The following is a 25,905-nucleotide window of genomic DNA, read 5'->3' as shown; positions in this document are numbered from 1 at the left end:
TTTTGATAATGAGGAGCAGTGCATCCACCGTTCCAGAGGGGGGAGCTGCTGCGCTACTGAGAGATGACGTGCTAATTACGTCACTTCCAGGTACCTTGCCAATCACAAGACAGTTGAGAAAGGTCTCGTTGGCTGGCCAAGCACAACACAGTTCTGTCTTCTGGGGTGAGATTTCAGCCTGAAACAGAGTGGAGAGATTTTAGGAGGTTCTTGACCATAAAAACAAGTTAATCATGTGTGTAGACCTCCATAACTCACATATATGTGCCACTCTATGGGATATTTAAAGGCCCCATATACCACGCTGTCCACTCTTAATGAAAGTGGTAGTGATAGTGTTTTTTTTTCGAACAGGTAAACATTAGCAATTACAAGACAAGAAAACAAAGACAGCAAGTGGCTGCACTTTGCACTTATATCAAAATGAATTCATCATCCAGCCTTACTTTTAACAGCATTCAAAAAACTCTCAATTCCAATCAGTGTAGCCAAATACCTATATATATATATACATATATACATATATGTATATATATATATAGGTATAGGTATATGTATATATATATATATGTATATATACATACATATTATTATTATTATTATTATTATTAGGAATAATGAACTTCCCTAAAATAAGTCTCACTTATAAATGGTTCCCCTGAGCATATCTTGTTTTCCATGGGAGCATTTGTTGCTTCACTTCCAGGTCCAGCCTCACAGTGCATGAAAGCTTGTTGCCGCAATGTGGAGAGACACTGAGTGAATGGAAGTGTGACACCTATCCTTATGTTATTCCTTTAAAGTTTAAATTCATCAGATCAACTTCGGTCTGTGTTTCAGTTTAAAAAATACACAACACAACACAAGAGCAGAGGTTCTGAGTCTATTGCTATATTGTGAGTGACAGAAGCAGGAGGTTTTTTTTTCAATGGCAAATCTACTGCTGTGCTTTGTTTTGGTTTGATACTTTTACATGAATAAAACAATCCTTTGTGATATGCTTGACATTTGCCAGGGGAAAATAACAAAACACAATGCTTGCTTCTTACAGGTGTTTGCAGCCTGATTCAGTCGAGCTCACGGCCCAACGCTGGTCCCTCGATACGGCGGTTGGGAGCCACTGTTTTAGAAAACACACAGGGAGTATTGAAATTTGAAAGTATTTGAGATTACTTTGATGGTAAAAGTCAGTCATAACCATTCACATCATTCACTGGTTTAATTTAAACTTAAGCTGCACAGTTTGTCTCTTATTTCCAGCCAGGATGAATTGTATTCAATTATACAGACACATTGTGGAATCATGTGTCACTTGAATGAAAACTATAAGCCCACACACATTTCAGTACAAAGTTTAATTTTCAGTGAATGACCTTTTAAACTCTGAGGCCAACCTCTTCCAAAAGGAACAGTGAACACTTTTAAATAGCTAATGACAGCTGACAAAAGACTCCCTTTAATCCCCCACGAAATCCTGCAGAGCAGATGTAAATGTTAACTTGTCCCTCTTCATTGTGTGGACATAATAGCATATTTTTAAGGGCTGTACACTTCTGCAAATTGGGGCCAGTTAAGCAAACTAAGATGATTCCCTTTGCTTGTGCCAATTTCCCATGTCCTTGGTCAAACATACACTTAAATGACGATGTAAATATAAAGCTCCCACTTTTCATTCTCCACCATGTTAGCACATCAGTACCTTCCCACCTCATTAGTACTTTGCATCACTGCAATTAACTGTGCAAGACACATTTGTAACATGTGACATGTGAGTGTGATCCTAACATTAAATGCATTTTAGGCTTTGATTTTTTTATTTTTTTTTGGACACCACAACCAAGCCCTGTTATGGGGAATAAATTGTAGAGACATCAGAGGTTTGAAAATATACAAGACAGTTAAAGCAGGACCTTGGATTATCAGATATTTTGTCACGCTTCGGCCTGAGAGCCATGTGTATATCTGATACAACTCGGTTTGGAATAAAGGCACCGATATGGAAACACAATAAGTCACAGTGACTCTTGTCAGCCCCGTTATTTACTGCAGTTCTTTTCTGTTCATATCTGATACAAACAATGGCTTATCTGGCCTTATTCCATGTCCTCTCTCTTTAAGAAATCCTCGGTTTGTATTCAGTTCTATTGTACACAATTCATTATATATCAATCTCCCACTTCTTTCTTGTCACACACTTATTCTTCTTTCCTTCCCACAGGTTGTTCATCTCCCACTCCACTCCAGACAGGACAGCGCTGTACGATGTCAGCAGAGGAAGGGACTACTTGTGCTCCACAGCACAAGACAAGACAAAAACCCACACAATGCACATCTCAGAGTGCTGCTGAGCATGTACTGGGTTTTCACCAGGGCTGAGACCCTGAGTTTTACAAATTGCTCTGCCAAGCAACTGAGGCATTGTTTCTCTCCTTTTCAGTCGTGTAAACAGAACAATAGAATAACATCTGTGACACACCAAGAGTGTAGTGCACATACCTTAATTGGCATGGCATATATCATGTTGAGACTCACTTTGATTTGAGTGCTAAATTCTGTCAAGGTTAACAGTTGTTTTTTCAATAAAACTGGATCCAGATTTGCATCCAGATCACCACCAACATTGGATCACCTTGATAATGTACATCCTCAGAGATGTTCATTAAAATCTGTTTATTCAACTTTTTGAATTATGCTGCTCACAGGCAGACACAAACATAACCTACTTGGTTGAGGTAATAATAACTCCTGATAACTGATGGAAGTTTGGGCAATTATAATATTTGTAGATCCTGTTTTAAGATTTCCCCCACTCTGAACTAAGCAAAACAAGTCTCATACATTCATTCCCATCATCCATATCTCTCTGCCATCAGATTTGTGGTCACCAGAGGATGTGCATGAATAATTTGACTAATAATTCACAATAATGAATATGATGTCAAACATTTCAATGTAGTAGAAACTCAACTTTTCCATTTTTGTCTTACGTATGAGGAACTTTTGCTGCTCAATGCTTTATAGTTAACGGTATAGTAACTCAATTATTGTTCTATACATTTGATGTATTGTTTTTGCTTTCTCCACATTCAAATTATTATTATTATCATTCATTACATTTCTAGAGCTCTTTTCTAGACACCCAAAGCGCGTACAAATGACACATTATTAATTAACACATTCTCACTGGTGGTGGTAAGCTACTGTGCGTCTGTAGCCACAGCTGCTCTGGAGCAGACTGACGGAAGCGTGATTGCCAATGTGCACCAAACGGCCCCTCCGACCACCACGATCATTCATACACGCATATGTAGAGACAAACAACCATTCATTCATTCATTGCATGTTTTTTCAAACGGTGGGAGGAAGCCGGAGAACCCGGAGAAAACCCACACACACACGAGGAGAACATGCAAACTCCTTACAGAAAGGCAACCGCTAACCACTACACCAGCCGTGGGCCCATTATGTCAGTCGAAGTACCACTGCATAAACTCACAGCCCAAATTAAAGGCGCATACTAACGAAGAAGAAGAAGATATGAGGCATCAAAGATGCTTTGGACTGCACAATGATAATTATATGCCAGTTGCTAACACTTGGAGTAACTTGAGATCTATTGCACAAGTCTGACAACCTGAATCAGTGAGGTGCCCTAACATAGCCTTTTTGCAGCCTTAATTTTCCTCTAAGTTTTATTTTAGTCTTGGTCTCTTCAAATCATCGAGCTGTGCAAGGGAAGTGTCCCAAATGAAAGCGCTGTATTACAGGGACTTAGAGAGATTAAAATCTTCACTTTTATCCCCTTTCATGCCCCAGTGGTGCAGTTGTTTCAGCGTCGACTGTGGCAATGAGAGGCTATTCAGAGGATATTCAGATGCAGATAATTCTATCACACTGAAAAGCTAGCAATGATTAGATTAATTGTGTCCTTAAAAGATGCAGACAAATGTTTTGTTTTATGTCATCTTGATTTGATTCATTTTGACTGCATCCCAGTACTTCCCATTAGGTGATATTGCTCATTATAACTGCTTGTTCATTTTTGTCAGAACTTTATGTCAGAATTTGACTGATCACATTTGAACTGATGTTCCTCCTATATCATTCATACAGCTCTCGTTGTCTTCCCCTGAAAATAAGCGTGTTGTTTTCTGCTTAAATTGTCAGTGTTTTAAGTGCTTATGAGTTATCACCAGGCTGTAGCACCATGTTTTCTTCATAAATATTATACACACAATCACACAAGATCATATTTTACTCATGAAGTTCAACAGTAACTCAGACAATTTCATTCAACAAGACCAGATGTTCTATTTTATTATATATTTCGTATGCATAGTATATCATAAACACAATATAGCTCTTTGCATTGCCTTTGTTTTCTTGTGCAAGCTTTTGTATGGAATTCAAAAAAGCATGACACAAGGCCCAGGCTAAATATAGAGCATGTTTGAAAAAAAAAAAAAAAAAAAGGCAGCGACAGTATTCTGTACTGCAGCTCTGTGCTCTCGTCATTACCGCAGGGTGCCAGTTTGACAATGCAGTCAATTAATGATGACAGAGGAGACAATCTCAGACGCCAGGAGTGGTTATCTGACGTGAGCTTTAGCACATTTAACACAAACTATCATACATACGTTTTCATCGAAAGTCTCCAATGACGTCTATCAATTAATCCACTGCGTCTCAATCCTGGACCCGCTGTGCACTGCATGTTTTAGAAGTAACCTTGCTCCAACACACCTGGTTTTAAAGAACTAGGTCATTATCAGACTTCTGCAGTAGTTTGCTGATGAGCTGACCATTTGAATCAGGTGTGTTGGAGCAGGGGAACATCGAAAACATGCAGGGTAGTGGGTCCTCAGGACCAGGAATGAGAAACACTGCACTCTATATACTGTATATTGTTTTCAGGGAATATTCAATGTTGTATGATGAAGTCATGAGAGACTGCAATATATACGTGAATATTTCAGCATCTGTCAAACAGTCTTTTTCACCTTCCTTTGGAGACTCTGTTTAGAACCTCTTCTTCATAAATTAATCATGTGTTCATCAATTCTTGACAGTCTTGGCCATATACCCAGTAAAAAGTTGTCAAGTAAAAAAAAAAAACTTAGAGTAAACTTAGACCATGATCCCTGTGGTGAAGATTTGATTTAACAGATTTTTAGTGCCTATAGGGAAAGTTTATAGAAACGCCAGTTTTTCTCTTCACTTCAGACCTCTGGCTCTGGACTTCACTCTCATGCTTTTTTTCTTTCTGCTGAAGATGGTATCCATTTAGGAAAATAATTGAACAAAAATATTAATACATCATTTTTGTGTTTTCTTCCATTTCCTCTAAAGAAATAAAAGGCTTATTTCTCTCAAATTTGATTCACCAATGTGTTCAAATCTGTACTCGTAGGCACTACACCTTTACAACAATAATCCATCCTGGCAGGAGAGTCATATCAATTTCCTGATTTAAGACTTTCTAACAATGTGCTGTTGTTTTATGCAACACACTCTTAGAAATAAGGGTTCCAAAAGTGTTCTTCTACAAGGTCTGAGGTTCTATCTGGAACCATTTGCTTCTGAAAAACCCTTTCCCGAAAAAAGGGTTTTTCAAAGGTTCTTGGTAACATTAATAAAGAACCATTTTGATCCAGGGAAACCTTTAAAACCCCTTTCCTGAATAAAGGGTTTAAAAAGGGTTCTTTATAAAAGGTTCTACCTGGAACCAAAAAGGGTTCTCCTATGAGGACAAGCTGAAGAACCTTATATGGTTCAACTTAGCACTAACAGTGCAGTATCCAACAGATGCCACACATTTTTAGGGACCATGCAAGTGTAATGCTAACTGCAGAAATCCACCACAGCTGTCGCCTGTGAACTTTCACCACAATCATTTGGCAGTACATCCAGCGTCACCACAGAAAAAGGTGTAACCATTGCCAGCACAGGACACTGCTTCAGGTGTATTCACCTGAAAGAGCATCTGAGATCAGCCAGCCAGACAACTGATCAAACAGTTGGTTTATTCTGACACAGAATTTCTGCTCACATGTCAGGAACGGTCTCTGGGAAGCAGAGCTGATGCTTTGGCTCGACAAGTGTGACCGCGGGTTCCGGTTTATGTACAGTGTTCTGAAACTTTGCAGAGCTATTGAGCCATAACCAATAGCCTGGTCAAATATGTGGAGGATAAAATTTGTCGTCATATAAACCAAATACGGAAGGATAATTTGCACCCCTTAACAAATAATTTAGAGTGGCCTTTTTTAAATCCAAGGCAATGATCCTGCCTTTTTATTTAAGGGTGCTTTCACACCACTAGTTAGATTATTTGATCCGCACCAGGCAATACAATTGTTATTATGTAACATATGACTCCAGTGTGGTCCGCTTTCACACCAGCAAACGAACAAAATTGGCCCGATTGACGTTTCATCAATGTGTATATATCTTCCGGTAGAAAAGCGCCACTTTTGACTCACTATGGAGCAACACGTTCGCACATTTCTACTTCGTCTGATCTTTGTTTATTACATTCTCTGTATTGGCCATTTTTGGCAAAATATCCAATTTGAGAATGAGTCGCGGCTGTGTCTGGAGAACAATCTGCTGATGCACTGGAGTCGGCGAAGACGTATATCGCGTCATTTCCGGTAGAGGAGACACGCTATTTTCATGAATGTGACTAAGATTGCTCCAAAGACCTACAAGGTTAGGCTATGTCCATGGCATTTACTGCAGAATATGGTTTGGACCCGAGTTCGCGTTCTCACCACGGTCCGCACCAGAGTCTGATATTTGGTGCGGAGTCAAGCGGACCGAGACCACCTCTTTTTAGCGGTCTCGATCTGCTTGATTTGGTGCGGACCCGATTGCGATTGATGCTTTCACACCAACGAAAACGAAACGAACTAGAGTTTTTGGTTCGAATGGATCGTTTGGTGCGCACCAACTGCTGTTGGTGTGAAAGCGCCCTAAGAAAAATAAGCCTTTTTGGTTGCAAATAAGAAATCCGACATGTTTTTTTCATAGAAAATGGGAGCAAAGTGAGAGGGTTAATTATGGAGACACTGGGCATAATATTTGACTTTTCTTTTAACTGATTATATCTTGAAGGTCTCAGTAAAGGAGACACGTACCTCCTGAAGATTTTCATGGTTGCAACAAATAAAGCAATCACTAAATGCATGGCTTCAGAGGAACCCTCCGACCGTAAGACTCTTCACAAACATTATAAACTCTATCCAGGCAATGGAGAAATTGACTTTTGTGTTGCGGTGCAGAGGAATACTGGGAAAAAAATGTGATTGCTACAAACAGTAAGACTCTTAGTTAATTCTATTCCAATGTGCGGATATTTGTATCGTGTACTGTGCCTATGCTTATGCTTATATGTACCTATTTACAAAATCTGTGTACTGACATGTCCTAGCCCTCTTGTGTTTGCTTGTTTCTTGTTTGTATGTTCATATGTAAGAATAAAGAATGGGAGCAAAAACAAAAGCGTTTTTGTTGAGGATCATTTCTCTTGGTTTTTGAAATACTAACATAATAATATTCTGTGCATGGATAACATATATTGGTGTGTTGAGTATTTATGTGAGACATGTTGCACCAGGTGCAGTTGTGTTTTCATGGTTTTTATAAAGTGCTACTGGGAGTTCAGCTAACAGGTTTTGGGTACACAGAAAATATATCTTATTGAAATGTATTTATTGTTGTTTTTGGTCCTTTGCTTATAGATTGAATATCCCAGGCATGAGCTGAACAAAATTGTTGGTGACTACTGTATATTCTTATAACCTGTCAGGTTCAATGATTTCACAGATATTTTTTTTCTCTCCCCTGTTTGCTTCCAGTATTTGCACTCTCACACTATATTAAATCAGCTTTAACAATATGCTTTTATAGCTTCCATCTTCCTCCTGACAGTACCACAAACACGCACCGCTATCGCCTCCTCTCCACAGTCCACACAGCATGGACACTGCACAGTGGAGCACTTGTACCCTGAGGACATTACAGCAGCAATTACACTTAACTCTTGGCATTTGAGTGACAAAAAAAACCTCATTCAGACACTGAGTAGTGTTAAGTGCTAAAACCTTTGCCTGTGGGCTGTGAAGGAGCTGGGATAACAAAACAACCAGCAACAAGCTGCATTAAAAAACACAATTATATACAGTTTCTGCCTTTCTCTGTGCATGAAGCATCACTTACAACTTCCGCATAAGCCGGCAACTTAACTTCTGGTCAGTTGTCGCTCAGGGGAAAATTGGACTTTGTAAGTTGACGTTCATATACATTTATATCGCGATTGCCAATACCACTTGACTATAATGTTCAAATCATGCCTTTGAAATTTTCCTTCACCCTTTACATTTTAATCAGATACTTGGGTGGGCTTTGGGTGGACAGTTGCATGGAACTATCAAACAAAATGAACTAGGAAGTCAATAAATAACCATGCAATTTGTTGCCTATTATTGAGTGTCAGAAAAAATGTTGATGTGCTCATCACTTGACAGCAGTATGTGGTTTTTTAACGAATGAATGAATGAATGAATAACATGAAAACAAACTGTAAAGGTTTATTTAAATTGCATGTTTTATTGGGATGATAAACAATCATTTCTCACCAGTCACCCTTGGTGAGATTTAAAAAGAAAAAAAAAAAAAAAAAAAGTAAAGTGCTTTAAAGGCGCCATATGTAAATATGTGGCCAAAAACGGTTACTACACTCAAATTCAAAATACCGAGGTCTTTAGGTTTCGTTTTCCTTGTAGCTCAGACATAATTGGCAACCCGTGGTTGCTCTGCAGCTGAGACTCTACTGACTGCAATGATTGGTAGACGGCGGTAGGTGGCGCCACATGCCAAAACATGATTTCAAAACATAAATATGATTTGCTCTGCAAAGGATTATTTTTAATGCGAATATTTCCGCTGTACTGTTGTTGTTGGTGAGTTCATTTTGTTATATGAACATTATTCCTGAGTCTCTGTGACATATTAGGAGGATTTTATGGCCAGTTGATTTAGATTTATTACATAATGCACCGTTAAAAATAAAATGTATTATTATTATTATGACTATTATTATTATATTATAAACGTATTGTGGACCTGTTCGACTATTGGTTACCTATTGGTTCCAGCCTTTTAGAAAGTATCATGATAATTCTAATGATAGAATAGGAGGTCGAGCAAATAGGATGGTAAATGGTTAAATAACTACATTTATTTTGTGCTTTTTCTAGTCTCAAAAACCACTTAAAGCCAAAGTGAAATCAAAGTGATACACCACACCTCGATGCAGCACTTTCACTTCCACAGGGCATTCACACAGGTGGGCACAACTAACCAAGGTTGTTTTGACACCGTTATACTACAAAATATAAGGTAATGAAAACCACAACACACACTAACAACCTCTGGTTGATTTTTTAACTGGACAGATCAAAAGTCATCTATGCTTTTTTTTGTTATCACTTTCCTCGAATAATGTAACTCTCTGCATATGGTAGTCAAATCAGTCTAAACTCTCACGCCTGCAGTATGTGCACGACTGGTTGCCATAAGTGACGGCATACAGTACATTATCTCAAGGCACTGTACATAGAAAAGGCAGAAACCTTTACAATATTATAGAGAGAAAAGAAACACACTTCACACAAAGAGCAAGCACTAGGCATCAGTGGAGAGAAGAACAACTCCCTCAGAACAAATCTCTGACAGAACCAGAGTCAAAAATGTGTGCCTTGACCGGTTGGATTGAAAGGAAAAATGGGGGGCAGAGGAGAGGAAGGAAAAGAGGGATAGACAGATGAGATAGACCAGGAGTACATATATAACAGTTGTATCAAGTTATTTGTTGAGACAAGACAGTTCTGAATCAGTTATGGCATGTTTATAGTACTACAATGTCATTAGTGCAGTCAGCAGAAGAGATTGTTGAGAAAAAAACTATAAAGATAGCATAAAAATAATGATAATACTACTACTGTTGGTGATAATAATAATAATAATAGCCTTGAAACTGGATCAGGATCCTGCAGCCTGCAAGATGAGGACACAGAGAGAGAGAGGACAGGAAGGAAGGACACAAACTTGGGAGAGAAAGAAGGTTATTGACACAGTTATTGTTATTGAGTGAGTGTGAGTGCACCACAGAATTTCCCTCAGCTATACCAGCCTAACTAAAAGATGCCCTAACTATAAGCATTTCCAAATTAAATTAATTCCAATTCCAAATTAAGGTTTGAAGTCTAACTTTACATACAGAGAGGGTGTTCGTCTCCTCATTTACATTTAACACACCAGCAACTTAGATCAGTTTGAATGACTGGATACTTTGTGGTGACAGATATGCTCTGCACTCTGACGTCCCTAAGCAACAAAGGCGGCCATTTCCATTAAGAAAATCATTTATTGATAGTGAATCCTGCTGTGAATAAACTGAACATTAACATCCAGTTCTATTACGACACAGTGCTTACTACCTGGTTTTTTAGTCTCTTCCATTCAAAAATCCAAATAACTTGAAAGCTAATGCACCTCTGAATTATATTTTTTTCCTATTACATCCAGTATATATTCGGCCATTATATAATGAGCAATGTACTTTTCAACAATAAGGTAATCTAGAATGTTTTATCATTGTTTCTTCTCCTTGGAAACTTTTTTTTTTGTTTGGTGTTGTTCTCTGTCCCCACTCATGCTTTGCAGTTGCTTTTGTTGCTGTTGTTGTTGTCGTCGCTGCTTATGGAATACCTTTTACATGTCACATCCACATCAATCGTCTATTTCTCTATGCATGCACACACAAGCCATCACTAGTGTTATACAATTAAAATTGTATACAAACATACACATACATACGCATCACCCTGGCACATGCACAGACATGCTTACAATCTTGTCACACACACACACACACACACACACACACACACACACTGACATGACATATCTCCTTTCTTTGATGTTATGACTGTGGAGCCACTGGCATGGTCTGCTCATCTGTTCCAGCTTTTATGTTGATTGCTGAATAGACATGGACATGCTCATCAGCTGCTGCTGCAAAAAAAATAAACAAAGAATGGTGCTTTTATGAGGGCAGAGGATACACAGGACAAAAGAAAAACACATGCTACTGAACACCCATAATGGGTTAGAATAGAATAGAATAGAAAGCCTTGATTGTGCATTGTCTATTTTACATGGTATACAATAAAAAGACATTGGACAGGTGACATAAACGACTATAATAATGTTAATTATAAATGTATATAAAACTATCGTGAATGAATCAATGTGGACCAACCACCCACAAGACAGCACTTCTGTTACCACGACTTCTCAAGCAATACGGCCAGTGTCTCCTTCTCAGTAATGGGGCATATATGATGATATACTGTAGCAGGTTGTAGTAGACAGGATGCTGCACTTCTCCCTCTCCATCTTGCGGAAACCTGGCACTGGCATCACTGGGGGTTCACTTCACTCGTACACCGCTGACAATCTGCAACCAAATCATGATCAGGCGAAGAAATTGTACAAACCAAGGCAGCAGATCTTTCACCATGAGTGACAGCCTCCTGAGCTTTTTCCTTCCTGTCCCAATCAGCTTCTCTGAGATGACAGTGTTAGGACACAGACAGCCTGGAGATACCCAGTGATTGATTTGAAAGGACTCCATCAAATCAGTTTCTGGACCTGCAAATTCTGCCACACTGGGTATGATTTGAGTCAAATTGTTTCCATTTGGCAGAAATTAAATATAACATAATTATACTGATATCTATTGGAGTATGTAAAATCACAGGAATGTATGAAATATGTTTTCATGGTTATAGAACCATGTTTTAATAAATAAACCCCCCCCTTTTGAGTGCTTGTCTCTTTAAATGCAAATGAGACACAGGAAACTATGTCAGTAACACTGAGGCTCCAGCAGCTAACAGCAGTTAGCATTTGGAAAAGCCATCATTTGCCGACTCTAGCGGGAACATTGCCGTTATATATAAAATGTATCCACTGCGCACGTAAATCCTCTGAGCCTGGAAGTTTGTGTGGAACTCTGTGCTGCACTGTGCAGCCAAGAATAGAACACTTTGCGCTCTTCCGGATACTATTGACCTCGCCTGCAATCTCGCGTATTTTAGGGCCAGAGCGGAGCTCCGCAAGACAACAATTCCAGGAATGTGTCATTATGACGTAGCAATGAGTGCGGAAGTCAACATTGCATGTTTTATCTGTACTTAGACTGAGCCTCCAGAGTCCCAAATATAAGTATTAAAATGATTAAAAAGTTGAGTTTGCATCATATGTCCCCTTTAATGTCACGAGTGAGCAGACATGCTGTGCCCTTAAAGCAAGAAAGCTTCCTGTGGCTTAAAACACCAAGAAGTTTCAGAAGTGGGTTCTGCAAGAAATTAACCTGAACTCTCTATGGGACTTGTCTACGATAAAACACATAAACACCGCTAGTGTTTCTGGTGGATCTCTCTTCCAAGACTGACAGAAGTGCAATAGAGAAAAAAAGAGAAAAAAAAGGGTAAAGATTATGAACATAGATGGTGGTATAACATGGTTTAAAGCATTGACAATAGTACAACACAGAACAATGGTTGTATAAGACCAACTGTGTCCTTCAAATCGAGGTTAGAGTGGGAACCAGTTCACAGGCTGCATTCAGAGAGGCCTTTGACAGAGGACAACCTTGTCATATTTGGTCAAGGAACACATACTTCAAAGGATGTAGACCCTGAATTGAGCCACAGTGAATGTGTGTACAGCAGCATTGACACAGTGACGCACATGCTGGAAACCGTTCAACATTATTTATTCACTGCTATCACAAGATGAAAGACCCTCATCCATTTACACATTATGTGCCATGGCTTGATTAGCACATGAATAGACTTTAGTCACTGTAATTTGTTTATGAGGCCATCGAGGGATGGTTCTCACGTCCCTTTGCGTGTTAATACTATGCATTGATTTGGAAGAGATGTGAGATACAATCACAAATCGCATGACTATTGTCTGAACATTTGGACAGAGACAGTTTTCTGTGACCTGCAGAAGCCTTTCAACCTTGTGTGACCAAAGTATTTATGACAACGAATATTAATCTGTTCTGTACCTCCTGACCTTCCTGTTGATTTTTCTTTCAAAGCTGTCTTTGTTATTTGAAATCACAAGTTAATTACAATTGAATATTGCCACTGTTTATTCTAGCTGTGGAGGAGGAGCTTCTACAGTACTTTTCCTCACCTTATCGCAATTAGTCACATGACTTTCTTGATGCAAATGGATTTTAAATACATACTATTAATCACTGCTGGGGAACAATGTAAGAGATGGTTCAATGTGCAAAGTAGACTTCTCAATAGATGTTCATTAACTGACTAATAAAAATGGTTTAATACAGCGCAGTTTTTTCGATTTACACCACAATGTAAGTGCTCGAGTGTGGGAGGTATTCTCTTCATTATCACTCGGTTGTCTTTGCATTCTGTTGGCAGATGATCACATGTGAGAAGCCAAAATAGTGATGATTATGATTAAAATATAGTGGTGAATTATATAGTTCAGGTTCATTTCTTGCAGAACCCACTTCTGAAACTTCTTGGTGTTTTAAGCCACAGGATGCAGTCTTGCTTTACGGGCACAGTCACTCATGACATTAAAGGGGACATATTATGTGAAATCAACTTTTTAATCATTTTAATACTTATAATATTTGGGACTCTGGAGGCCCTATGAGTAGGCAGTGAGTGTGAAAAAAGATGACTCATTCATGTTTTTGTGGTCCGCCTCAGTCTAAGTACAGGAGATAAAACATGCAATATTGACGTTGAATTCCGCACTCATTGCTACGTCACAATGAGACATTCCTGGAATTGTTGTCTCGTGGAGCTCCATCTATTACCTAAAAAACGCGAGAGCGCAGGCGAGGGCAATAGTATCCGGAAGAGCGGAAGTCTGCAAAGTGTTCTATTCTTGGCTGCACAGTGCAGCACAGAGTTCTACACAAACTTCCAGCCTCAGAGGATTTATGTGTCCAGTGGAGACATTTTACAGTGGTATACAAAAGTTTGGGCACCCCTGTAAATGTTCATGATTTTCCTTTATAAATCATTGGTCGTTTGTGTAAGAGAAAAACATTATTCGGCCTTCTCTAAAGTTATCAGCTCCCATTCCTAAGCACAATCCTAAACAATTCAGGACGGTGCCTGCAGAAACTGTTGTTGTCACATCGACCTCGGTATAGCACTGTTGTCTACAGAATTCGTCCCTTCATGTTTTCGCTGAGCCTGACCGGAATGGGGCAAATGACGCTACTGTGCAGTCCTCCCCAAGGTCAGCTCCATGTATCAGCAGAAGAAGCACCTTTAAGTATCCTAACTCTGGGACTCACAGGCAGACTGACAGAGGATGCCCAACTGTTAACATACTTGTTTTATGTTCGGCATTGTCTCAGTTCTCCTCAGATCTGAGCTGCTTCCAATAAAGCTTTTCAACTTAACTCATCTCTGACTCCAGGAAACTCCATCTTTGGTCGACTCACTTAATAATCAAATCTCCGCAACAGTTTGGATAAGAAATTTCAGTTAAATATATCATATAGGAGACAAACACAGTGATATTTGTGAAGTGAAATGAAGTTTATATGATTTACAAAAAGTGTGCAAGAATTACTTAAACAAAATTAGGCATGTGCATAAATGTAGGCACCCTTGTCATTTTATTGATCAATACCTTTAGCACTAATTATTGGAACTCAAAATTGGTTTGGTAACCTCAGTGACCCTTGACCTCCATACACAGGTGAATCCAATCATGAGAAAGTGTATTTAAGGAGGCCAATTGTAAGTGTTTCTCCTCTTTGCATTTTCTCTGAAGAGTGGCAACATGGGAGCCTCCAAACAACTCTCAAATGACCTTAAAACAATGATTGTTCAACATCATGGTTTAGGGGAAGGATACAGAAAGCTATCTCAGAGATTTAAGCTCTCAGTTTCAACTGTGAGGAACATTGTGAGGAATTGGAAGACCACAGGCACAGTTCTAGTTAAGGCCCGAATTGGCAGACCAAGAAAAATCTCAGATAAGCAGAGGCGAAGGATGGTGAGAACAGTCACAGTCAACCCACAGACCAGCTCCAAAGACCTACAACATCATCTTGCTGCAGATGGTGTCACTGTGCATCGTTCAACTATTCAGCGCACTTTACACAAGGAGATGCTGAATGGAAGAGTAATGCAGAAAAACCCTTTTCTCTGCACCCGCCACAAACAGAGTCACTTGAGGTATGCTTAAGCACATTTGGAACAAGGTGCTGTGGACTCACAAAACTAAAATAGAGTTATTTGGGCAAAACAAGGGGCGTTATGCATGATGGAAAAAGAACACAGCATTCCAAGAAAAACACTTGCTACCTAAAGTAAAATTTGGTGGCAGTTCCATCATGCTGTGGGGCTGTGTGGCCAGTGCAGGGATGGTAGTTCCATCAAAGTTGAGGTCGCAAGGATTCCACTCAATATCAGCAGATTCTGGAGAACAATGTCCAGGAATCAGTGACAAAGCTGAAGTTGTGGCAGGGCTGGATCTTTCAACAAGACATCGACCCTAAACACTGCTCAAAATCTACTAAGGCATTCATGCAGAGGAACAAATACAATGTTCTGGAATTACCATCCCAGTCCCCAGACCTGAATATTATTGAACATTTGTGGTGTGATTTAAAGTGGATTGTCCATGCTCGGAAACCATCAAACCTGACTGAACTGGATATGTTTAATGGTCCAAAATACCTTCTGCCAGAATCCAGACTCTAATTGGAAGCTAGAAGAAGCGTTTAGAGGCTGTTCTGCAAAAGGAGGATGCAGAAAATGTTTCTTTTTTGGTGCCTAAACTTATGCACATGCCTAATTGTGTTTAAATATTTCTTGCAAACTTTCTGTAAATCATATAAACTTTATTTCACTTCTCACATATCACTGTGTTTGTCTCCTATATATTTTACTGAAATTTCTTATCCACGACCAATGATTTATAAAGGAAAATCTACAGGGGTGCCAAAACTTTTGCATACCACTGTATATATATTGGTAATGTGCCGGCTACAGTCTGAAAATGATGGCTTTTCCAAATGCTAACAACTGTTAGCCTCAGTGACACTGATGTAGTTTCCTGTGTCTCATTTGCATTTAAAGAGACAGGCACTCAAAACTGTTTTGGCAGGGTGATTGAACTGCTGTGGTGCTTTATCCTTTAGGTTTTTTTGACCAAAGCATGTGACAGACATGTTCATTAGGACACCAGGGTTAACTTGGAGAAATAGGGTATAATATGTGTCCTTTAACTTCGCGTTGTGTGCAGTGCAGGAATGTCACCTCTGACATGAAATCCAAACACTGCTTTACTGAGAAACGTCACCTGGAACCGATAGATGCACTGTGTGAACACATTTGACAATGGTCAGTTTAAAAGTTATGCACTACATGGCATTGCTGTCCTCTAGAGAAACCGTGTCTACACATTTGATTATGTTAAATTAGTTACACAGAGTTACCAGGACAGTGGAAATAGCACAATGTGTTGTATTCAATTCATGTGCAAATCCCACTCTTTGTTATCGATAAGAAAACACAGAAACAACATAAAAAAGTACAATCATACTCATACTCATTTTTTTTGGTCAAATTTATCTAATCAACATCAACATTTGTTTCCAAATTGCCTTGAGATATTTTATTTCCTTCACACAATCAAATAAGGGAGCCTGCTTGACCTTCAAGATAACATGTGCTTCCTGGTGCCATAGTGGTAAACAGCGAGAGCCAGAGTTATGTTTAATATCTACCTGGCAACAGATCCTGTCATCACATGGTTGCTACTTGACTCCTAATACAATTTGCTGCAGTGAACTTGTTTCCCCTCCTTGGATGAGCTTGGCCAAGGGCATTGAAAAAAAAAATCTACAAGGTTACCTTGTCAAACTAAGCTGCATGTGTCCCCAGAGTTTCTTTAGATTAGGCTAACTCCGGGGTTGATGACATTACTTTTAAAATATGATTAATCACACACAACTCAGGGAACAGGCCCAACTTTGTGGACATTCTTAAGCAGTAATATCTTATATAACTATTCCAGTGTGTAATAGTAATATGATCAATATTTTTATTTTATTTTTTTTACTTAGGTTTTTCATTTTCTTCTCATGGTGGAATAAATTAAAAGATTAGACATGATTTTTAACCCTTAGAGCTATTTCAGCTGCTTTCTTTCATTACTATGTTTAAACCTACATTATAGAGGTTATAAGAATGTGCAATATCGTGTCTTATATCCTTTTTTTGAGCAAAAAGTACTCAAAATGTTTAAATTTAATTTGTGAAATTCAATCTGGTCAAAGTTCACGGCTCGTTTTTTGATGAACATAAAGAAAAAAAATTTATCATAACTTTGACTGAACAACACATAAGACAAAAAACACATTTTTTAGAAGCCTGAATGTGTGACATGACAACACACTCCCAGGATGTCCATATAAGGAGTTGTGTATTATTCCCACGGCAATTTACCGTTGGTGCACCTGCGGCACAGATCACTAAGGGGTAATGGAAATGGAAAATGATATACACACCATGCAGAGTTGCTTAGTGACCATTTTTCTTTGTTTCTCAAATGTACGACCTCAGCACTTTTATATCTCAGTAAAGTTAAGCAACAAGTACTGTAAATGAACTGTGTAGCTCCAAAACATTACATACAATAAATTACTTCAACTGACTGTTGAATAAAGCAGACGACTCCGAGTCTGAACGTGATCTTGAAGAACAAGAGGTCGTCCTGTTTACCTCTACATATATAAACATATATTACAAATGTCTGCTGGGTATGCATTGGTTTCAAAAGCATGCATGCACCTTCTATAGGTAGTAATGTACTATACCAAGGCATTTAAAAGCCTTTAACATTTAAATCTGTCATTCAAAGCAGCAACATGTACAGATGATTGTCACTGACGTGTAACTTGAGTGGAAACACATTCAAAATCTATCTATATATAAAAAAAACAACTGAAGGTTGTTCACAAAGATATTTGGAAAGCTTAAAAAACACCAAGGTTAGGGTTTTATAACTATGTGGGTAAACAAACTGTGGTAACAGTACTACTTCAGGTCATAACTGTTCCTCTGGCAAACTGAGTAGTACTGTGTCCAGTTTCATGATGTGACTGTGACTCCTGAAAATATTGTTGTCTAAGATGAAATCACAACTCGTTTTAGAAACGTTTATCATCGTTATTCTTGGATTATGCACACGTATTGTCCATAAACTATAAACTCCTCAGCACAGTTTAGCACGAGGACACAGGCTTCCCTTAGGTTTATCACAAATTATAAAGCTCTGACTCATCACTGTGAGTTATACTCCAGTGGATGCTGGCTGCCTGTAGGTTCAGTCACTGGTATGTTTTTATTTATGAGGTGACTACTGGACTGCTCCAAATATTACCTTGATGTTTGATGCAAAAAAATACTGGTAAATACTGTTCTCAGGACAGTCTAATGTTCTGGAAACTGGAAAAGGCACTGTATAATTCTGCACCTGCAGCGTGAAACGAGCTGCAGATAGACATAGATAGATAGAAGTTTAGTGAATTCATAAGACTAGATTAGAATGGCATAACCGGAGGCATACATACTGTATGTTTTTTTTGTCTCAGTTGAAATAGAGGCTCTTAATCCTGGTTAAATAAAATTTAAATAAGTAAATAATCCAGATTCCTTCTCCTGCACCTTAATAATAATAAAATAATAGTGTTTTATTATAGATAGATAGATAGATAGATAGATAGATAGATAGATAGATAGATAGATAGATAGATAGATAGATCATCTTCCAAATGTTTCAAATATGAAAATAAATAAATAAAATAAAATAAAATAAAATAAAATAAGTCAAATGTGTGAGCAGCTGGTGAGTGATAGCGCACCGCCTGGCGCCCACAGCTCTCCATGCTGATAAGTGCTCTGACAGAAGCAGGGGATATTCATTCAGGACTGAGACTCGCCATATCCCCAGCAACCCAGAGAGCCGTAAAGTTAAATTAGAGAAACACCATCCTGGCGATCCACAGTTTATGTTCGAGTTTTACGCGGTCAGACGCGGAACAGAGGGTGAACGCACTTGTCCATTTGAAGTAGTCACCGAAAAAAGAACTGGACAACTTAATCCACAGAGAGAAGCGTCGCCAACAGGCACTTATAATGTCTAATTCCGCCTCCTATCAGGCGAACATACGGAGGTCCTCTGCTGTGGCACGTGGAAACAGACCACCGGAGTTGGAGCTGTCGGAAACCAGTTTTAACGCGCTTAAAGAAAGGACTGAAAGAGACCAAATGCAAGGGGACGGTAAAAGTCGCACCGAGGTTCCCACTGTCAACCTCCACCCTTACTTGTCTCATCCTCGGATGTCTGTGCGGATGTCGGTGTACAGCACCGGGGTCCGACCGGTCCTGACCCGCGCCTACATCCAAGGACGCGTGTATAACTTTCTGGAAAGGCCGTCTGGCTGGAAATGCTTCGCCTATCACTTCACAGTGTGAGTGTTTTAATTTTCCATAATCACCCTGATTCACGGGGCATTAAATGATAAAATTGCAATGAGATCCTAATTAACAGGGAGTTAATTGCGCGTGTGGAGCCTTAAGTGCGCACTACAACTAACCGTGAATCCTGTGAATTTCAGGAAAGATGCTGCGCATAAATCACTACAGAACTGTGTGTCTGGGTTTCCCTCCAGAGATGTTATTATGAGGCTATTTATGTCTAGACACAGCAAAATATAGACAACATAATTAATGACATAATCTGAGACAAAGTAGGAACAGTAATTATAGGTATGATTTAATTTATTCAGTAAGTCTGTGAAAAACATTACTTTTCAACTCATTTAATGTTTTTCTCTCCTGACATGTGTGAGTGGTTGTATATGAAAATTATATATGAACACAAAACGTGGTGGAGCCAACAACATACTCAACACTGGATCAGATATATTGACAAAACCCCATAATTATCCCATACTTAACTAAGCACATAATGTAAACAATCAAATCAACTAAAAGCAGCAACAGAATAGTTGTTGGAGCATTATGTTGTTGAAATGTTTATAGCCAGGTCGTCATGCATCGTGCACAAATGTGCCGTTTAGGGCTAAGTTTTAGAGATGTAAAACAACTGTATCAGACTGATCAAGAGATGCTCAAAGTTGTGGAACTTTTATCAGTATATTAGACAAGGAAAAATTGGTGTGGAGCCATCCATCGAGATGGGTGGTGATAGTGGTGGTGATGGGAGGGGAGTTTTCAGAAGAAGCACACACTTCCTAAAGTGTTCACATTTTGGTTCACGATCCAAGTATTGTAGAGTCCAGTAATTCCACACTGTGTGTTCATACAGACAGTTTAGGAATGTGGGATGTGATCCTCCAGCTCACTCTCTTCATGTGTGCTGCCTGTCCCCACTTGCTGGCACTGATAGCAGGCAGCTAAACTTGGCAGTGAATGTGTGTGCTGTGGAGGAGCAGCCCTCTGCGGTGCTGCCACCCTGTGACCCTGCCGTGTTGAAGGGGACAGAGGGAAATGCAGGCTGTCGGAACAGGTTAGAATCTCAGTGACTTAAATAGAGGCAACACTCTAGAGCCATGGTTCTCAAAGTGCGGTACGTGTACCTGCAGTGGTACGCGAGCTTCCTCTGGTGGTACTTGGAGGAAAATCAGAAATGCTGTTGTACTGTTTATACCAGCGTGTGTGATTGGGGAATTTTAAACCACAGTACATAGAACATAACTAGTGCTGGGCATGCTAACGGCGTTATCGGCGTTACTGTTAACGGCGTCAACGTTATCGCGTGACACGTTTCCGTGACGACTGACCGATAACAAGACGTACGGGTTGTCATGTTTATGTGCCGCAGCACTGGAGTCCAGGCATTGTTTACCAGTTAGCTCCGGTAGCTCCTTTAGCGCTGTTAGCGCCCCTACAGTCAAACTGGAGCAGTCTGCTTATTAGACGAAAAGAACTGCGCTACAAATAACCACCGTACCTGTGTGTACTGCGCGTGTCTGCCTCACATGTATGTTTTTAAAGTTTAGCGTTACTTTAGAGACTCATTTTAACAATCGGAAGTCACGTAAACATGACGTCACTCGCACCTTTTTCCGGTCAGTCGTCATGGAAACGCGTCATGCGTTAACATTGACGTGGTTAACATGCCCAGCACTAGTCACCTTATCTATTAATCTAATTTTACTATACCAGTGTTTGAGGAAGATTAGGATGATGAAAGAGCAGATTATCTCATTGGGAATAAATCTGCCTCATGTGAAAAGTCCATAGCTGACTTTGCTCGGCCTATTTACACCGCTGTATTTAAAAATTTGGAGGTAATGGTCAATGTTTTCTCAGGTGGTACTTTGAGAGCCACTGCATTAGACCATTATCAAGTCACTGAACAAATCAAAAGTTTGCAGTGCATTGTTGACTGTTTTTGTTCCAGGCCTCAATTGGGAGGCAGCTAATGTCGGCAGGACTGATGTGTAATGTAATTAATGGCGGCAAGCACTGCACTGAAATCCAATCAAAAACTAAACTATAGCAGATTATATAAAATGTGGTGAAGTTAATTTAATTCAATCCGGTAATTTGCACCCCAGAGTTTGTGTATCATAAACAGAGCTCTCTTAGTTCTGTAACACCGTGTAACAGGGACATCTTTGGCATTTGTCTGGTTCTTGTGCTCGCCGATCAGCTCATTGTTTTTGCAAATGTGTGTGACGGAGCAGTGCAGTTAAGAACACAGCCTTATCATTGACCCAGAACAGGAACAACGTCAGAGTGACCCAAGGCCTTATCAGAGAAACCCTTGTGTATGTATGTGTGTGTGAGAGTGTGCAAGAGTTGTTTTTTTGTCATAAAAAGGAAACAATAACTTTCCTGAAAAGGACCATGGTATACTCAATGTTATGCAAATATTATAGCATTTCTCCACACTCTAATGATTAACTATTTAGAGAGAAAGACCATTTATCTTTGTTTTATTATTGCTGGCTGAGCAAAACACTCCCCTGTTGTCTGTCAGCAACCTGCTGCTCAACAGCAAATGCAGTATTTTATTCTAGAACAGCGTGTATCCTTCCCACCTGCTGGTTATAGACGAGTCAACCAGGAGGCTTTGAGAGCAGCCCTCAATCAGATGGTGTTTTTCAGATCCAATAATCTGTCAAACAATATCAAGCAGAGGGACGTAAATGCAGAGTCCACGTTTGGCTACAGCTATTTTTGATTCGAGCTCTTTGGATTGCATTCAGTGTTTTATTAAAGCTCACATAGAGTGGTCCTATCGCACATATATGTGAGTTATGGAGGTCTACTTACATACATTAACTTGTTTTTATGGTCAAAATCCTCCTAGTTGCTGTAAATGAGCCGATAGAAATCTCTCCTCACTGAAGCTCTCGTCAGTCGCGCTGTTTCAGACTGAAATCTCACCCCCAGAAGAAAGAACTGTGTTGTGATTGGCCAGCCAATGAGAGCTTTCCCAACTGTCCTTTGATTGGCCAATACCTGGAAGTGACGTAATTAGCACACCAGCTCTCAGAAGCACAGCTCCCCCCTCTGGAACGGTGGATGCACTGCTCCTCATATCAAAACATTGTTTTAACAATGTTTAAAAATAGCTTCTTCACGACTCCCCACCGCAGTCCCTTTTACGACTTTGACCCGGAGTCAGACCCAGAGTCAGAAGACACTGTCGCTCGTGAAACACCTCCACAACTGACGTTATTCTTCTTCTGCGGTGCAATGTACGCAATCGGATGTGCCCGGACTATTGCCCGGAGCAGGACGATCTGCTGTTCAGGAGAAATGCTGTTTACGTAACCGGCTTTTTCAGAGATCTCGCTGAACCCTAGATTACAATACAACACAGCGTTCTCAGCAGTGGCTGAACTGTTTGTTTTGAACCTTCAGGGCTTCTTAAAACAAGGTTATGGTGCAGATACACACCAAAAAAACAAAAAAACGTTAATTGGTACTACATAATATTTCCCACCTTTTATCTTAGGTCTTCACCAAGGCTTCTGTTGACTCTTCAAATGACAGACAAGGGGACAATAGGCTTGAAAATCACTGTAACACTAATTTTAGCCTCTGTTTTTTGTGTCTTTCATCCTCCAAAGCCCATTGTATCTGTGATTAAAAATAAATAATAATTGATGGTAACAGCCAGTGACACGGTCGCTGCATCACGCCCCAACTCTTATCCCGGTCTTTGCCTTGGCCTTCAAACCCACAGAATGCAAGTGGATCTCTATATCAGTGGTAGATATTGGAGCTCATATGCTTTGAGCTTTTGTTTAGAGCTTAGTGGCGCATATGTGACTGAGCCACTGTCATATTTTATCTGTTGCTACAGCAATCGCATGGATGCCAAACAGTGACGCAGGATCTGTTTTATCTGCAGTCATAATAATGAACCAATAACGAGTCAGACAGTCTCATAAATGTTAAGCAGAGGCGTATGCTCAGCATACTGAGTGTGTTTTTTGTCATTGCTGCCACCCATTTCCGGATGTGTGTACACGGCTACGTTTGCATTCATACCAAAATGAGTGTCACAGTCTAGCGTTCCACACATGCGTACTCGATCTCACATTCTATTTTCTCACAGGAGTTCACCCCCCAGTTGTGTGTCCTTGTATTCTTTGAAGCATGTCCCCCTGATTGTCTTCTATGTTGTCTTTCCACAGACAAAAAGTGCATGTCACTAACTGGACTGGAAACTGGTGTGCTACAGAAAGCATGTGCATTCTCAGCAGTCACAGAATAGGGAGGTGCTCATGTGTGTCTGCAAAGGGTCTGCGTGTGTCTGTTGTGAAAAGTTTGACATTTACTCACATTCTTTGAAACCGCCTCTGTCACATCACATGTGAAGATAAGATTTGATGAATCACACCGCATTCTTACCTCGTGCACAGATTTGCACCTACACTCTTAGAAATAAGGGTTCCAAAAGGGTCCTTCTACAAGGGCTGAGGTTCTACCTGGAACCATTTGCTTCTGAAAAGGGTTAAACCAGAAGAAAGGGTTTTTCAAGGGTTCTTGGTAACACTAATGGTTCCAGTAAGAACCATTTTGATCCAGAGAACCCTTTAAAACCCCTTTCCTGAATAAAGGGTTTTAAAAGGGTTCTTGGTGGAACCCTCCAAAAGTGTTCCAGGTGGAACCTTTATAAAAAGGCTCTACCTGGAGCCAAAAAGGGTTCGCCTAAGAGGACAAGCCGAAGAACCTTATATGGTTCTACTCAGCACTTTTATTTCTAAGAGTGTAAGTAGACTCCATTTTTATGTTTCTTTGCAAATGACACAAGAACCAAACCACAGAGTCATCAGTGTCTGTTGTGTTGTGTACTATGTCCTATTCTTTCAGAACCGATCGGCTGAGTGTTACACACCAGCTCATCCTTCCCCTGTCTTTTATCTGTGTTGACGTGTGCCATGAACATTCAAGTCCATCTCTCTCTCTGTGTGAGTGTGTGTGTGTTAGTTTAAGGGCGGTATTTGGATTCCTGGCCATTCTTCAATAAACTGGAGCTGTAGCATGTGGTGATAAGAGCTCTCACGGTGCAAACACAGAATGGAAACTATAACTCCTCGCACACATAGTTTCCATCAAGTCTGCACATATAGGCACAAGACGAGAGTTTTCAACAATATCGAGTCAATGACAATAGAGCAAGTACTTTCACTCTTAATCACTCTTTGCTTTGGGATTGCCATAATATTTGGTTCAGTTATCCCTCCTTTCCTTCTGATGAATTATAACAACAAGTATGAGATTATGGATGTTTCATTACATCACCACTATTACAGGAAATGAGATCTCTTTCCCTGACTTTTAGGAAAAGCTCTGAAACATGATCATGTTAATCTGTCACGATGCTGCCATTACTGCACATTACTTGGACCTTTGCATTAAATATCAGCTACTATTCTTCCATTATAGTGTTTGTAGTGTGGTGTCAAAGCAGCGTTGAGTCTTTTCTGATGTATCCTCAGATGTTCAGCTGTTGAGCAGTTACAGATGTCTCGCTGTTGAAAAACATGACCTTGAGTGGGAGTTATGAGAATATTAAAGAGCAACTTTGCGTTTGTTGATACTGTGAATGGTGTGTATGTGTGCGCATTTGTGCGCGAGTGGTTATTTGACAAATTTATCACACGTTTGTTAGAGTTCAAAATGTGCACGTATTTCCTCTGGAGGATTGTCCTTTGGTGTTTTGCTAAAATTCAGTTAGAAACTGTGATGTTGTCTTGAAAGCGATTTTTGAAAGATGAGCCGAGGAAGCTTAGATTTGAAGCAGATGCCAGAGTTGACTGATTTTTGTTGTCAGTGTTGACGTAAACATGAGATGGAGTGTTAACAATACGAGTGAGGAGATTTGCGTTTGTTTGACTGATGAAGTCAAGCTTTTATTCCAGGAAAATTCATTTCAGCAGTGGTTCCCAAACTGTTTATAAAGGGCCCAACTTTTAGAGAAGACAAACCTACACAACCCAATTCACAATATAAATAGACAAAAACACATTGGAGCATAATTTTACATGGCTGACTGCTGTTACAGTAATATATAATATTGTTTTAAATGGGTAAACCAATATACATACAGTATATCTCTTACTGTATGTTTCATAAATTAATTACACTTAATTTTAAGTATGCCACTTAAAAGATTTTCAAATCTGACTTGACGTGGGAGACCACGGACATAACAAACTTTGTAGGCCGTTTTTGAACGTTTCAATCCTGGGAAAGCACAGAC

The 25,905-nt window shown here is 39.6% G+C and overlaps 1 protein-coding gene across 1 annotated transcript in view; it reads left to right on the top strand.

Annotated features, from left to right (window-relative positions):
• Positions 1 to 19,289: 19,289 nt before the first annotated feature.
• Positions 19,290 to 25,905, top strand: part of kcnq1.1 (potassium voltage-gated channel, KQT-like subfamily, member 1.1) — a gene marked incomplete at both ends in the record, with an annotated part of 42,063 nt that continues 35,447 nt past the window's right edge. Inside the window, one exon of the mRNA XM_083901042.1 lies at positions 19,290 to 19,624. Within this exon, the coding sequence (XP_083757168.1) occupies positions 19,290 to 19,624 (335 nt within the window). The remainder of the gene's footprint in view (positions 19,625 to 25,905) is intronic.

This window comes from Microchirus variegatus (assembly GCF_963457635.1).
Source record: "Microchirus variegatus genome assembly, chromosome: 14".
Lineage (NCBI taxonomy): Eukaryota > Metazoa > Chordata > Actinopteri > Pleuronectiformes > Soleidae > Microchirus > Microchirus variegatus.
Note: the sequence above shows the minus strand (reverse complement) of the source record. Positions and strands in the feature narration are given on the sequence as shown.